The sequence below is a fragment of the Orbicella faveolata genome, unplaced genomic scaffold (genome assembly GCF_042242905.1).
Source record: "Orbicella faveolata isolate gen_17 unplaced genomic scaffold, um_ofav_v1 contig_25, whole genome shotgun sequence".
Lineage (NCBI taxonomy): Eukaryota > Metazoa > Cnidaria > Anthozoa > Scleractinia > Merulinidae > Orbicella > Orbicella faveolata.
The window spans coordinates 15,186,343-15,200,000 of NW_028301553.1; the positions used below are offsets into that span (position 1 = coordinate 15,186,343).

Genomic DNA, 13,658 nt, shown 5'->3' on the forward strand with positions numbered 1-13,658 from the left:
CCAACATCACAACATTAAAACCAACAATGGTGACACGACAGTCACTGTAGGTTTGCTTTTATTAGAAAACATGGTACATCAGCAATCTCACATCTACTGAATGCTATCATGAAAAGGCCATGGCGTCTATGAGAGGAATGCACAGTTATTAAGGAACTAAAATTACTAGCTGTTTTGTTAATTATCACACTTACTGCTGAAACTTTCGTCAAATCTTTCTCGACTCAACTTGTTGTTTTGCAATCTGTATTCCGTCACGCGTGGACCAAAGTTCTAGGAAATGCCGAGGTGAGTGTGGGTGACTTTTACATGTAAGAACTAGCAAGAGCTTTCAACGGTTCTATAAGAACGGTTTGTGATCTTAGTACATGAAAGGTCGGCTACGGTAGTGAAACCAGCTCGTTTTGAGTCGTTGAAAACACGCCGTCCTTTGTAATCCAATTTATCAATCTATTTGAGGTGCCTACCTTTTTGATGTAAATAAATGAGTCTAGTAAATTGCGCGCTATTTCAACACAAAACTGTAACCAGCCAACTAACACCATGAAACGAGGAACTGATCCCCAATATACAATTAAATTCTCCCACATAGTGCCACGAAAAATGTATGGCGGCTAGTGAAGGGAATTTGCATGGTTATGTTGGGGTTGAAAAAGACGTCGTTCTTGCAAGACAATAGCCTCCACAGCAAGCGTTCGTGCGAACAACGCCCCACCACCCCCGTCTCCGTCGATTTGTGCTCTCGTCCAGTTTTAGCATGATTAAAACTCTTCGCTCGTATTGTTAGTACATAGGCTTGTGATACACAGAGACCAGCTTTTGAATAGTATGTTTTTGACAATCTAAATAAAAGTTATATTTCAAACATTTCTCTACATCACAGCCTCGCTGACTTATACACAACTACCCCAGTCTCGACCCATGTTCAATTTAAGGTGGCTCCCTATAGTTTTACGATTGCACGCGCGCATAGGACGAAAAATCAAGTAATCTGCGCGCGCTCAAAGGAAAACGTAAGTGTTTTTCGATTTTACGACGTCAACATGAGCACAAAAAGCAAAACTGACAGTGAATTTTCTCGCGTTTCCTTCGGTGAATTCTTTTTAAATTTGGCTCAGTTGTAACCACATACAATTCCTATCAAATACCCTATTTTTGTTAAAATCTGTCTGAGCTAATCTATTATATTTAGAAGAAGTTTCCACAATAAAGATTATTATTATTATTAATGACAAATAAAAGAATATTGGAAAAACCATCTGAACAACTTTGACATTTTACCAATTGAAAATGTCAGGCAATATCATTTCCATGATGTGGCAAAGTATGAAAAAATTTCACAGAAGTAAATTATAAATATTAAGAAGTTCAGACCAAAATGAGGAATATATCTGCTTGTCATTAGAGATGTTGCCATGGTAACGGACTTAATCCACAAATTGACAACGAAAAAATAAGCTTTATTTTAACAGCAACCATACTAGTAAATCTCTCCAGGGAAAATTTTAAGAGAAATTAACTAAGTTTCCTTTTCTAACTCGCGCTCTATAAGGAGGGTGTTCGTAAATACTCTAGGGAGCCACCTTAACACGGCCACTTGTTGCCCTGATCGAAAATTTCATTTACATCACACGTAAGTAAGCGTTCTAAATAAATTACCTAATCAACTGTGAAGCCACACAGCGAGAAAGCAATCAAACGCAGACTATTTACACGGATAAAAAAAGCAATGTTTTATACAGATATAACTTGTTGAGTACACAAACACACTTTCAAAGCCGTTTTTGGAGAAATTCTTTCTCTCGAAGGAAGCCACAATCTCTTTTTACTTCACCAGACCATCATTAAGCTCAACCCTCCAAACTTGTTACTACAACGTAACCGTTAACTTGAGACTTAATCTTATCACAAAAGTTCAACGTATAATATTCGGTACCACAGCAGCCACTAAAGAAATCGGCGTTAGCTTGTTCATTCTTGAAATCCCGAGGGTCATCCCGAGGGTCATCTCGAGGGTCATCCCGAAAACTGCGCGTTGCTTCTGGTAGATCAGGGACATACTAGTGATTCGCTTTGTCTTCAGCGGGATATCTCAATGGATACCACTTCTCCACTGTACTTCTATCACTCATTTTCATCTTCCTGTAGTTTTACTTCCTTCGCCGAAGTGAGTTTGTGTCACTGTCAGTAACCAAAGTTCTTAAACGTTTTGCTTAGCGTCATGAAGTATATCTGGCCGCTTGAACTCGACCGAGAAGAAAAGAAAACCTAAACACAATAAAAAAGAAGTACAACAGGATTAAAGGAGCTACGTCACGGTTTGCGCATCTTGAAAAGTTTAGCTTAAGTTTTTCAAGTTCGTCGTTTGCAATCTGTGCTAATCTTCTCCATCCTTAAAGTGCCACTATGATCAAATTCTCCATACCCATTTTTTTACATTTTCGCACACAATAGGTCTTTCCTAGATTTCTTGCCAAATTTCAATCTATTACGGACATTAGAACTCATGCCGTTTGGACCTTTATTTCCGAGAATTTACGGCCGCCATTAATTTTCCTTGTTCCAAGTGTTGGTTGAGAATTTGAGAAAATGACGTCATTTTCTCAAAAATACCACACGGGTTGAAATTATAATAACAATTAGCACGGCAATTCGCATGAAGAGTAACAAAAACTTTGGCTCATATATTCCTGCAATTTTTTACATTAATTGTTATCATAATTTCAACCCGTGCGGTATTTTTGAGAAAATGACGTCATTTTCTCAAATTTTCAACCAAGACTTGGAACAAGGAAAACTAATGGCGGCCGTAAATTCTCGGAAATTAAGGTCCAAAAACCACGAGTTTTAATGTTCGTAGAAAATTGAAATTTGGCAAGATATCTAGGAAATACCTAATGTGTACGAAAATGTAAAGAAATGGATATCGAGAATTTCATCATAGTGGCACTTTAACCATCCTTGTTCCTTTATGCTTTATTATTATCTCTTTGTTGTTTTCCTATCTTAGTCAACTACTATTTTCAGGTTTCTTTTAATTTGAAGGTAATTTTGTATGTAGCCAAACAACTCAAAATACCGCGACTGAGTTCCTGTAAAGGAGATCATTTTGGTCTCGTCCTAAGAATACTGTCATGTCCCCTCCCCCAATAGGGTCTTTCACGACGGATGTCATGCTATATCTGGGGGTTTGACCGGGGGAACACAGAAAGAATACTTCGTGGTTAAAAATCAAGGACAAAAAAAAAACACTCTCGAGTCCCCATTGTTTACCAAGGAGAGCATGATGCAGAATGAGATGAAGACAGCATGGCACTGCCAACAACGTTTAAATGTTACAAGTTTAGTTTGAGCGTGACTGTGTCGCGTGACAACCCTTAGGTGCGTGACTGTGTCGCGTGACGACCCTTAGGTCGATGAAGCCTAGTGCTAAGTGCAGATACTAACCTTTTCGTTTCTCTCACAGAGAAATCTAAACGTCTGAGCTCTTTTGTGCATAAAAACACCGTCTAGAAGACCCGTCTCCACAGAACGGACCTCGATGGCCTTTTCTCCCCAACCCATGATCTGTCCAGAGCCTATATGAGCTAAAATCACAGTTGCACAAATATAAACGATGAGTCGGCAACTGCTGAATGCAACTAAGAGATGGGTTGGACTATTTGACTTAGGGGGGTTGGGTTGGGTGATCTGGTGTAGGCATGATTTGTCCACCCCTACGAACGGGTGCACATGCTCCCAGTTTCCCGACGGTAAAAGCGAGAAAAACCACAATTTTTTGTCTTGGGTTGAGCACCTCAAAGGCTAAGACTGGAGGTAACATCTACGTTCCAAGCACATACCGTACACTTTCGAAAACCGCTAAAAGATACAAAGCAAAACTAACAGAAACACTGGAAATAACTAGAAAAGTCTCCCTGAATAGCTTTGAGTCGCAAGAAAGACTAGATCATAAACTCACCGATAGCGTAAGGAGTTTCTCCCCATTGTAACACAGCATGTCTCACCAGCTCTCCGTTGGTATTGACATAAACGCCTTCATCTAAATGAAATTTACAAATATTAAAATTCGTAATTAAAGTTTCCTTTACTAAACGATTTAATACAATGTAGTTGAACTCGTCAGCAGAATTTAAACTATTTAGAATGACGGTTTGTACTTACTGTTAAAACACAAAAGAAGTTCCAAACCACTCGAACCTGAAGTAGAATGAAGACAGTTACATACAGTCGTTCACTTTGAACCCTATTACCCTTATTTATTACTTATAGAGCGGTTTCATTTTGAGTGTCGAGAAGTAGTTAGGTTTGCACCAGTTTTTTATCCAATCAGAAGTAAAACCAAAACCATTATTGACTCGTTCGCACACGTTTTCCCGCGCTTTGCGTCAGCAGCATGTAATTGCTTCGAGTTTTGATTGATTCACTGTATTGTCTGTGTCCTTTGTGATTGGCTTGAGTGATTCCTTTGGTTTTGGTTTTATGACACTCAATTGAAAACCGCTCGAACACTGACGTTGACTTTCCATAATTCACCCAAATACTTACTCGGTAAGGGAATAATGGCGTGTGGCTGTAACTTTTCTTGAAGCTGTAAAACGTAAGCAATAATGATAATAATAAACAGTTTAAAAGATTACAAAATAGTATCAGGAACATCGACTTGAATTTTTTGAGGTAAAATCCGACGATAAAACGACATACAAACACGCCAAAATGGAACTGGTACTTTTCGTCCTCAAACTCATTACTAATTCATCACGTTAAAACAAAGAAAATCACAACCGTGAAGGAGGTTTGAATACCCGGTCTCAATTAGCACAGATTTTGACGATTTTACTTCTCCGTTTACTCCTTAGTTTTTGTTTCGATTGAGAAGATATATGAAACAATCGAGACGGTGTTTCATCGGCTATTTAAACACCTCGAATTTCGTCAAAAATACTCCCCTGCGCGTCGCATTTTCAACTCTCTTCTCGGTGTTTGGATATCCCGATGAAACACTGTCTTTCGTGTTTGATATATTACTTGACCCACCGCAGCTTTACCGTTTAAAGAGGGGCTCTTTTTTTCGTTCATGAGATTGGGAGGTACAACAAAAAACAGAGCAAATTCCTAAAAACCCTATCATTAAACCTACCTGACTTGGGATAAACAAATCGTTAACTGAGGCCGAGTCTAAGTCCACAGCATGAAAACCTACAACACAAACATGAGTATCAACACACAAGTTCTCTTCACTGGTGCCCCTCAACTTCCATACACGAGTAAGGAGAATTTGGTTGGGTTTGGATTGAGGAATTGAGTTTGCTCAAACGCTTTTGTTGCAATGCTGAAAGGAGCTACGTCACGGTTTGTACATCTTAAAGCCTAAATTTTTCCAGTTCGTCGTTTGTAATCCGTGTTAATCTTCTCCATCCTTAACCATCCTTGTTCCTTTATGGTTTATTATCATCTCTTTGGTGTTTTTGTATCTTAGTAAACGATTATTTTCAGGTTTCCTTCAATTTAAAGTTAATTTTGTACGTGGCCAAAATAACTCAAAATGCCGTGACTGAGCTCTTTAAATGACGTTTGTTACAGTTCTCAGCACAGCAGATGAATGGTTCGTTAATTCGCTAAGCACAGCAGTTGGCGCACAGCAGTTGTCTTACCTATGTCAGAGGAATAACAAACTTTCAGTTTGCTGTTTTCCGCCTCTATCGTCACATTCAACATCAGCGGTCTCTGGACCAAGGACGGGAATGACTGCAGAATAAAACGATATTATCCACTGAAGTAAAACATATAACGTGCTTAACCAGGTAAAACCAACATGTTTGGCATTCTCAGTTAGACAAACCTTTACTTCAGCAGAGTAATTTTACCCGCAATTTTTTTCCAATTGTTGTTTAGTTTTCGTTTGCCAAGCTCTAATTGGTCAAAAACAGGTCTCGTCCACTGAACGCGGTCTAATCAATCAAAACAAAGACTGGCCTCTGTAAGCTCCAATCAGGTGCAAAACAAAATCACACGTGACTTCGCTAACGAGGCTTTTCCCGCGTTTTTCAAGGGCAACATACTTTTCCGCGCAAGGCACTGATTGCATGTATACATGTCTCAGACGATGTAAAAACTGCTCGCAAAAGATTTCCAAGAAAAACTCTACTCACCTTAAAAGCCATGAACTTGTGATAAGGTTTCGGGGCCCAAGCATAAACTTCAATCTTGTCCTCCGTTGCAATAGCAAGAAATTTTATGCGGTGAAAATTTACTGCAATACAAAGGAAAGATTAATCAATGTTCCTTTTTCTTTCGGGAGCTTTGTTGCGTTATGGCAAGATAAACAATAAAGAAAGAGTTTCCATACCAACTTTGTAGTGAACACATCCCTCTAGATCACCCACCGTTGTGTAACCTCTCTGTCTTCGGTGATGGTCAGCCTATAAACAAATAGAGCAGTTAATTCACAATATCGTTTTGATGAAGGGAATAAGTTTCTGGTTCATTACGGACAAATCAAAATTAGTCGTCCACCCTACGCCGGAGGAATTTGAAAACGGAGTTTTCACTCCGAAAACTGACGCATCAAATGTTTTCCGTCCACACTACGCCGAAGGAATTTGAAAAACCAAACAATCAGCGGTCATTTTGGATTTGTGTTTGAGGAAACCTCGGTCAGGCAAATCACATGATTATTGTGACGCCATCGTTTTCGAAAAGATCCGTTTTCAAAATGTTTTCCGTCCGAACAAAAACGAAAAGCCGGCGTTTTCAAATTCCTCCGGTTTGAAGAGCGTTCTCGAAAAGCTACGTTTTCGTGACGGTTTAGTGTGGACGGTAGGTCTAACCGGAGAGATAAAGTTGCGTTTTAAAATTCCTCTGCGTGATGTGGACAGGGCCTAAGATGACGTTTCTATACCTCTTCTCCTTTTAGAATCTTGGCTTTCAACCATGATAGGTAATACACACGGAGTTTGTTCTGTTTGCCTAGGGGAGAAAAACAGGAACGATTGAAATTTTTCAAACACCAACAAAACTGAGAAATTTCTCCAAAACTAAACACCAAATGGAAGCTCAAATGATCGCTCAATGAAAAGTATAGAGATTGATTCCTTACCACTGATGGAAATAAGTACGTTTATTCCTTCTAGAACGTCAATCTGCTGAAATCTGCGCCTGGAAATCAGCTGAAAAACTGACCAAAAAAGTACAAACTAATCACCGACTTTGTACATAAATTAAAAATCGCAACCTGACGAAATGGAAATGTGTTACATGTAAATAGACCTCATCTAAAGATGCACAATGGATGTAGCATTTGTAAGTCAATGCTGAGTATTTACCTTTTCCATAACCACTGCGGTCCAACAGATACAAGCCATTTTCTGTACCAACAATAAGATTAACACCTACAAAATTGGAACGAATTAGCACCTCTTTTATGTCACTCACAGGGCATTACATTCCGTGCAAAAATAAATGTCGCATTACCACACCATCTTACCCCAAAGAGCTCCACACAGGATTTCTGTACGGAATTTGTATTTGTACTTTCTGATCTGTGGCATCTAAAGGTAAACAGACATGAATTTTCAACGAATATAAATAATTATAAAATAACTGAGATACTACGCGCGCTCTCATTGGTCGGTAGGTGTGTTTAGATGAGAGTATCTAAACACGGTTGTGACGTTTTAGATTCGCGCGCATTTTTGAGAAATAATTTATAAAAGCATTAGAGCACTTTTTCCTTGTTTACATAGCCTCATCTGAACACTCAGGGGGGCTGGGAGAATTCTCGAAAGCTATGCAAACCCTCGAAGATGTCTCAGGTTTGCATAACTCTCTCGAATTCTCCCAAACCCCTCGTGTCTAGACGAGGCTTTGTAAACACGGCAAAAAGTACTCTTCTGCCTAGGTTTTCAACTTTACTCAAGTGCTCGACTTACTGCCAAGTCATCCAGATTAGCATTTGAAGCCCTGTCAGGCGTTAAGTTGACCGACACCTCAGAAGGAGCTTGTGATGGCCGACCAAAACCAAAGCTCCGTTGTTTGGAAAACTTCCTGTCCTTTTTAGGGTCTTGAGCCACAAATGATGACGCGATGGATTCATCAGAGGACTTTCGACGATCAGGAGATTTTGGCGATTTCTGAAAAACAAAATATAGTCAGGAATAAACAAGATGATTAACACATTTGGCAAAAACAAAACAAAACGTTCCTAACGAAAACGTATCATAACATTTGCAAAGAAAACGTAACATAACGTTTATAACGAAAACGTAACATAACGTTCATAACGAAAACCTAACATAACGTTGGTAACGAAAACCTAACATAACGTTGGTAACGAAAACCTAACATAACGTTGGTAACGAAAACCTAACATAACATTGGTAACGGAAACCTAACATAACGTTGGTAACGACAACGTAACATGACGTTCTTTCAAAGGAGTTGTTTAGAAAATTTAATAATTACCCTAACTCTCTCTGTCACTAACCACCCCTCCCATCTGCCATACCTTAACTTGTTGCTGTGTAGGAAGGACATCTGGCAAGTTATTTGTGAGGGGTCGGGTAGGGACATTTGCTTCACCAATGCTGGCAGTCGATGCACTAGACTGATAATAAAAGTAAAAAAAGTTCTTTTCAAAAAATCAACAGATATATAAATTTAGAAACTAATACTAATAGAGAAAACAATATCCTTAGATGTGAATGCTGTAATGGAGTCTATTTACAGACTGTGAAATGTGTAGCCACTAGTTTTAAGACGATTGACCGAAAACGTCTAACATGTTGTTACGGTATCGCTTGACCGCCAGAAAGATATACTACGAAACTCTTCTACGAACCCAACTTATTTATTTAACAATACGTAATATAATCTTAGCCACAAAGGAGCGATTTCTAAACAATACAATCTACTACTAAACTAAGTTAAGCCTACTGCTAAACTTTAGTCACCACTGACATGAACTCACAACAAATCTCGATGTCTTCAGAGAAATCTCCTTACGGTCCACTTGACCTTAAACAAAGTTCCTCAATAGCTTTTACAACAGCAATAACACTCTACAGCTTTTCCACTCGGTCTCTGCCGAGAACTAACTGGGAACTTTATAGCTTCTTCTCTCGGACTCTGCCGAGAACTAACGAGAGCTCTATAGTTTCTTCTCTCGGTCTCTGCCGAGAACTCACGGAGCAATCTATACTACCTAGCTGACTCTTTATATACGTTTAACAAACATTCTAGAACATTCTTAGAGCTTCTATTTATGTAACATTACATTATCATTACATCATTCGGTACAATGTTCTAAAATGTTCCATTGCGTGACAGTAGAAGATTCTGGCACAAATATTGCGTGACTTGACATTCTAGAAGTTTCCAGAAACTTAAATATTTACATCAGTTCTCCACAACACATGTTCCCTGTTCCCAAGATATTTAGAGCCCGGGTAGTGGGGAGGGCACTCCCTTTAATGGCCTACTCAGGGAGGCTCCGCCCAAAAGAGTTATCTTTCTCAGGCTTCAGGTTAAAGGGTAGGGATTTTACAACTTAAGGAAGGGTAGGGAAATCAGAGTATCTTAACTCCTGCCACAACATGAGCTGAACAAACAGTACTTGTTTTTTGGTTAACATCTCTTCTGGTAATGCTTGATGTTCTCCCATTATATTGTTCATTAAATTCATTCCAAGGGTGTAGGGATGCAGCCTTCTTAAGCAGGTATGTGAAAGGGGCACCTTTTTCAATTAAAGGTATTGAAAAGGGGTAACTTTTCTGTCAAAATGGTATACAAAAGGGTAAGGGGTTGGACCTCAGGGTGGAGCCTCCCCATGTAAAACTTTCTCGAGTTTCCCTGCGGGATTTAGCGATCTCCCCAAGTTTGATGGCTAATGAGGTAAATCTTATCAAGCCCTTAGGACATAGAGTTGCTTACTACTGATTCGTTGTCATCTTCTTTCACCACCATGGTATTATAGTCATCCTCATCACCATCTTGATCTGATGGAGTAACCAATGTTATGAGAAACTTAACACAGTACCACACAACACAAATACATGTATGCACCTAATTCACTCAACAACTTGGAAAACAAGCGCTTCAAATAGTCAGTGTCTTACCTCTAAGCACTAATCATAACTAATCACACAGTGTTTGGCAAATATTTTGTTGCACAATGTAGTGTATCTTAACAGTAACATGCTGAGGTTCTTTGTGCATTTCACCTCAACTGTTAGTAACAATATTGCTTCATCGGGGCAAAGGAACAGCTGCTGATATTTCAGGCTAATGTAACAACTTTTACACCATTTGCTGTGTACACCATTTTATTGTCGAACTTACTTTGTGGTCTCAATGTAAGTTCCCCATCTTGTTGTGCATCTGCAGATGCAGACCTGAAAACAGTCAAACATATTAAGATGGATCCCACTCAAGATTCAAGCAATAAGCACAAAAATTACATCGACAAAAATTCTTCTAAATCTACTCATTGCATGAGATGAAAACCGCTTACCGATGACGTGAATGATTGGATGCTGGAATAGTGTCCTCGCTTTGTAATGTCATGAAGCTGTCGACACTGGTGTCCAGAAATACATCGTTGTCATACCCACCAGTTGCACCCATGTGCTGCAGTGGGGCGTGGTTCTGATTCATTTCCTGCCAAGATCACAAATGGCATACCAAAGTCATAAATCAAATGACATTTTGTAAGAATGTATAAAACTTAAAACTCATCTTCCTTAGTACATTGTATTTTATTATTTCATTATCCCAATGATGCTTGAAACGTGTCTTTCTTGCCTCAAATGTGTAACAGCCATTGTAAATAACCATCTCAATAGTTTATATTTTTATTTTAGTAGAAATCTGCAAGCCTTCTATCACAAATGCTGTTCTCTGATTGGCTACACTTCTCACTATATCTATTCTGTTGTGTAGATAGTCAGTAGCCTAACAGTGTGTACTTGTGGAAAAACTTGCGACACTTCTTGGCGTTTTCGAGGTGTCTGTGAAAAGGATTCATATAACGTTTTGAACAACTGATAGTTGACTCGGGCTGCCCCCATGTCAACTATCACGCAATAGAAATCTCAAGCTCATAACCTAATTTCTAATAATATACATGTAATAGACATTTATTTACTTACAGGGCTGCTTCCACTACTTGTCCTCCTTGGTGGGTAATTATTCCCTGAAACATTTAACACAAAATAAACGTCATCACAAATAAACAACTTACAGATATTCACAAACATTGAGTCAGAATGATTGAATTATTGATAAACAAACCAGTATCAACTAATCATTGCATAGTTATAGCCTTCCAAGGTAATCATTCATGTGTTTTGATAGATTCACCTCTTCCAAAAGTCCCTCCTTGCATAAGAGTCAGATTTCTTCTAAGTGTTGACTGGACATTTACAATGCTAAATGAAAGGAAAGAAACCATCAGTTTTGTAACATACAATTCATTGTCTTTAAGGACAAGAGGACATCACCTTTTGGCATCCTGAAAAGTTAAGCCTAAATTTTTCAAGTTTGTCATTTGAAATCCATGTTAACCTTCTCCATCCTTAACCATCCATCATTTCCTTGTACTTTACTATTATCTGTTAGGTGTTTTCCTATCTTGGTAAATTGCTATTTTCAGTTTTCCTTCAATTTAAATAGTAGCCAAAATATCTCAAAATACCACGACTGAGCTCCTTTTATGACAAGTGACAGCGGATATATACCAACGGCATCATGGTAGCCCTAATCCATGCCTATGTAATGGGCATAATCCAATGTGTTTTTTGCATAATCAAAGCATTTTTCGGCATTTTTCCCCAAATATTTCCCCATAATTTTTATTTTTTCCACACCCAATAAGATGGCATGATAACACAACTCAGCTCAGCTAATGCAATGAAGTTATATCACTGACTCATTTAATATATCAGGTCTCTTAATTCTAATTTGATTGTCTAAATGTCCAATTTTACAGCTTCTCACCCCATTTCCTCAGCAATCATTCCTGCTAACAACTGTTCATCTTCCTCCTCGCTGCCAGAATATTGATACTCTTCTTCATGATCAGGAGGAGCTACAAACAAAGAGCACAAAAATTCATCATCCAATCCTTTCAATACTAAGCTCAAAAAATAAATTCCCCTTACTGAATTACTCATTTTTTTAAATATCCATTACGAGAATTTGGAGACACATCAAGACAATATCATCTTCTTGCCGATTTACATAATTCTTGCAGTTGCCACCTGTCTGCTAGACAACCTATCGATATTGTATCGTTTTAAATATAAATATATAACTATCTGTAAGTACTCATCACATTTTATTGTAAGTAATGAATTATATATTGTAAGTAGTGTAAGTAGTAGTATCGTAAGACTTATGATGCTTGCTGTACAATACTTGCTCTACGATTACTTATTTATGAAACGATTTTCGCAGCGCAGCAACATTTAGACTATTTTAGGATTTAGCTTTTATATCTATTTACATCTAAATTTAACTCAAGTTTTAAATATTATTGTAATTCAACTATGCACGTCTCTCATAATTTAAGGTTTATAATTTTTATTATAATGTATATTTGTATTCATATTATTGTTCATTTTTCATTAGGTTTGTAACTTTGTTTCCTGAGGGCCACAAGTTTATTAGCCTTTGGCTATTAAGTGTCAACCCTCCTTAAATAAAGTCTCTCTCCCTCTCTCTCTATCCTACTTAGTACAATAAGTAATCATATCGTAGAGCAAGCACTGTAAGTTGCAGTATTGTAAACTAGCATCTGTAATCAGATCATATTGTAAGTACTGTAAAAGTAATCCCACTGTAAGGGACCGCAAACGTATCAGTATTGTCACAAGGTTAAGTAGAACTTTGTATTACTGTTGTAAGTGGCCTACCAGTAACCAGTGCTGTAAGTAGTCCAAAGTAGCATGAATCACAATCAAAATGTAAAAACTATATCTATATACAATTGTATCCATTTTCATCCACAAACAGTGAGATTTAATTCTCAGCATAAATGGTTAAACTGAGGATTCGCATTAAAATTTAAAGTCAGTGTGCTTTGAACGTGAGTGCCCTTAGACATTCTACTATGATTATTAGTTGAGTAAGGTACGACAAAGTTTGGTCACCAGGTTTTAACATTAATATCACACTGTTGTCATGGGCAACTGGCTCCGGCAACTTGTTGGCCTTTCACATCATATTGGCAGCAAAGCGCACAAAATTGTAGGCAATGCGACAAGTGATGCACAGCTGTTGATTTTGTTACCAATGGAAACGAGCTAAGTTGCCTGCGACCACACTGTAATTTTGAGGCCAAAACTTTGTCACCAAACTTCCATCGTGCCTTACTCAACAGATAATCATAGTAGTTTCAAATAACAAATCAAACACCAACCTTTCTTCTTTTTCATCCTATCAATGAAATCTTTCAGTTCAATCCTAATTTTCCTTTCATGAGACCTTGCATCGCGAATAAATTCATGCTGCAATCAAAGTAAAATACAATTAACCCACCCAAAACAAAATAATTGTCATGGTGTCAGGGGTTTCATTAACGTTTTCAGCAGGAGGGCAGCAGGTTTTCATAGGAAAGAAAAACTTTTCGCTGGATGGTCAAACCAGGCAGGTAAAATCAA

At 38.2% G+C, this 13,658-nt stretch overlaps 1 protein-coding gene across 1 annotated transcript in view; it reads right to left on the reverse strand.

The window, feature by feature from the left end:
• Window positions 1–41: 41 nt before the first annotated feature.
• The window catches only part of LOC110042041 (serine/threonine-protein kinase mig-15-like), a 22,123-nt gene continuing 8,506 nt past the window's right edge, over window positions 42–13,658 (reverse strand). The window contains exons 13-34 of the mRNA XM_020747373.2: window positions 13,418–13,505; window positions 11,995–12,085; window positions 11,359–11,426; window positions 11,148–11,191; window positions 10,511–10,656; window positions 10,339–10,391; window positions 9,931–9,995; window positions 8,507–8,605; window positions 7,932–8,132; window positions 7,487–7,550; window positions 7,326–7,391; window positions 7,100–7,177; window positions 6,902–6,969; window positions 6,350–6,422; window positions 6,153–6,253; window positions 5,655–5,748; window positions 5,141–5,199; window positions 4,549–4,591; window positions 4,165–4,200; window positions 3,962–4,042; window positions 3,448–3,587; window positions 42–2,268 (exon numbers count right to left, since the gene is read on the reverse strand). Coding sequence (XP_020603032.1) covers window positions 2,185–2,268; window positions 3,448–3,587; window positions 3,962–4,042; window positions 4,165–4,200; window positions 4,549–4,591; window positions 5,141–5,199; window positions 5,655–5,748; window positions 6,153–6,253; window positions 6,350–6,422; window positions 6,902–6,969; window positions 7,100–7,177; window positions 7,326–7,391; window positions 7,487–7,550; window positions 7,932–8,132; window positions 8,507–8,605; window positions 9,931–9,995; window positions 10,339–10,391; window positions 10,511–10,656; window positions 11,148–11,191; window positions 11,359–11,426; window positions 11,995–12,085; window positions 13,418–13,505 — 1,842 coding nt within the window. The 3' untranslated portion in view covers window positions 42–2,184. The remainder of the gene's footprint in view (window positions 2,269–3,447; window positions 3,588–3,961; window positions 4,043–4,164; window positions 4,201–4,548; window positions 4,592–5,140; window positions 5,200–5,654; window positions 5,749–6,152; window positions 6,254–6,349; window positions 6,423–6,901; window positions 6,970–7,099; window positions 7,178–7,325; window positions 7,392–7,486; window positions 7,551–7,931; window positions 8,133–8,506; window positions 8,606–9,930; window positions 9,996–10,338; window positions 10,392–10,510; window positions 10,657–11,147; window positions 11,192–11,358; window positions 11,427–11,994; window positions 12,086–13,417; window positions 13,506–13,658) is intronic.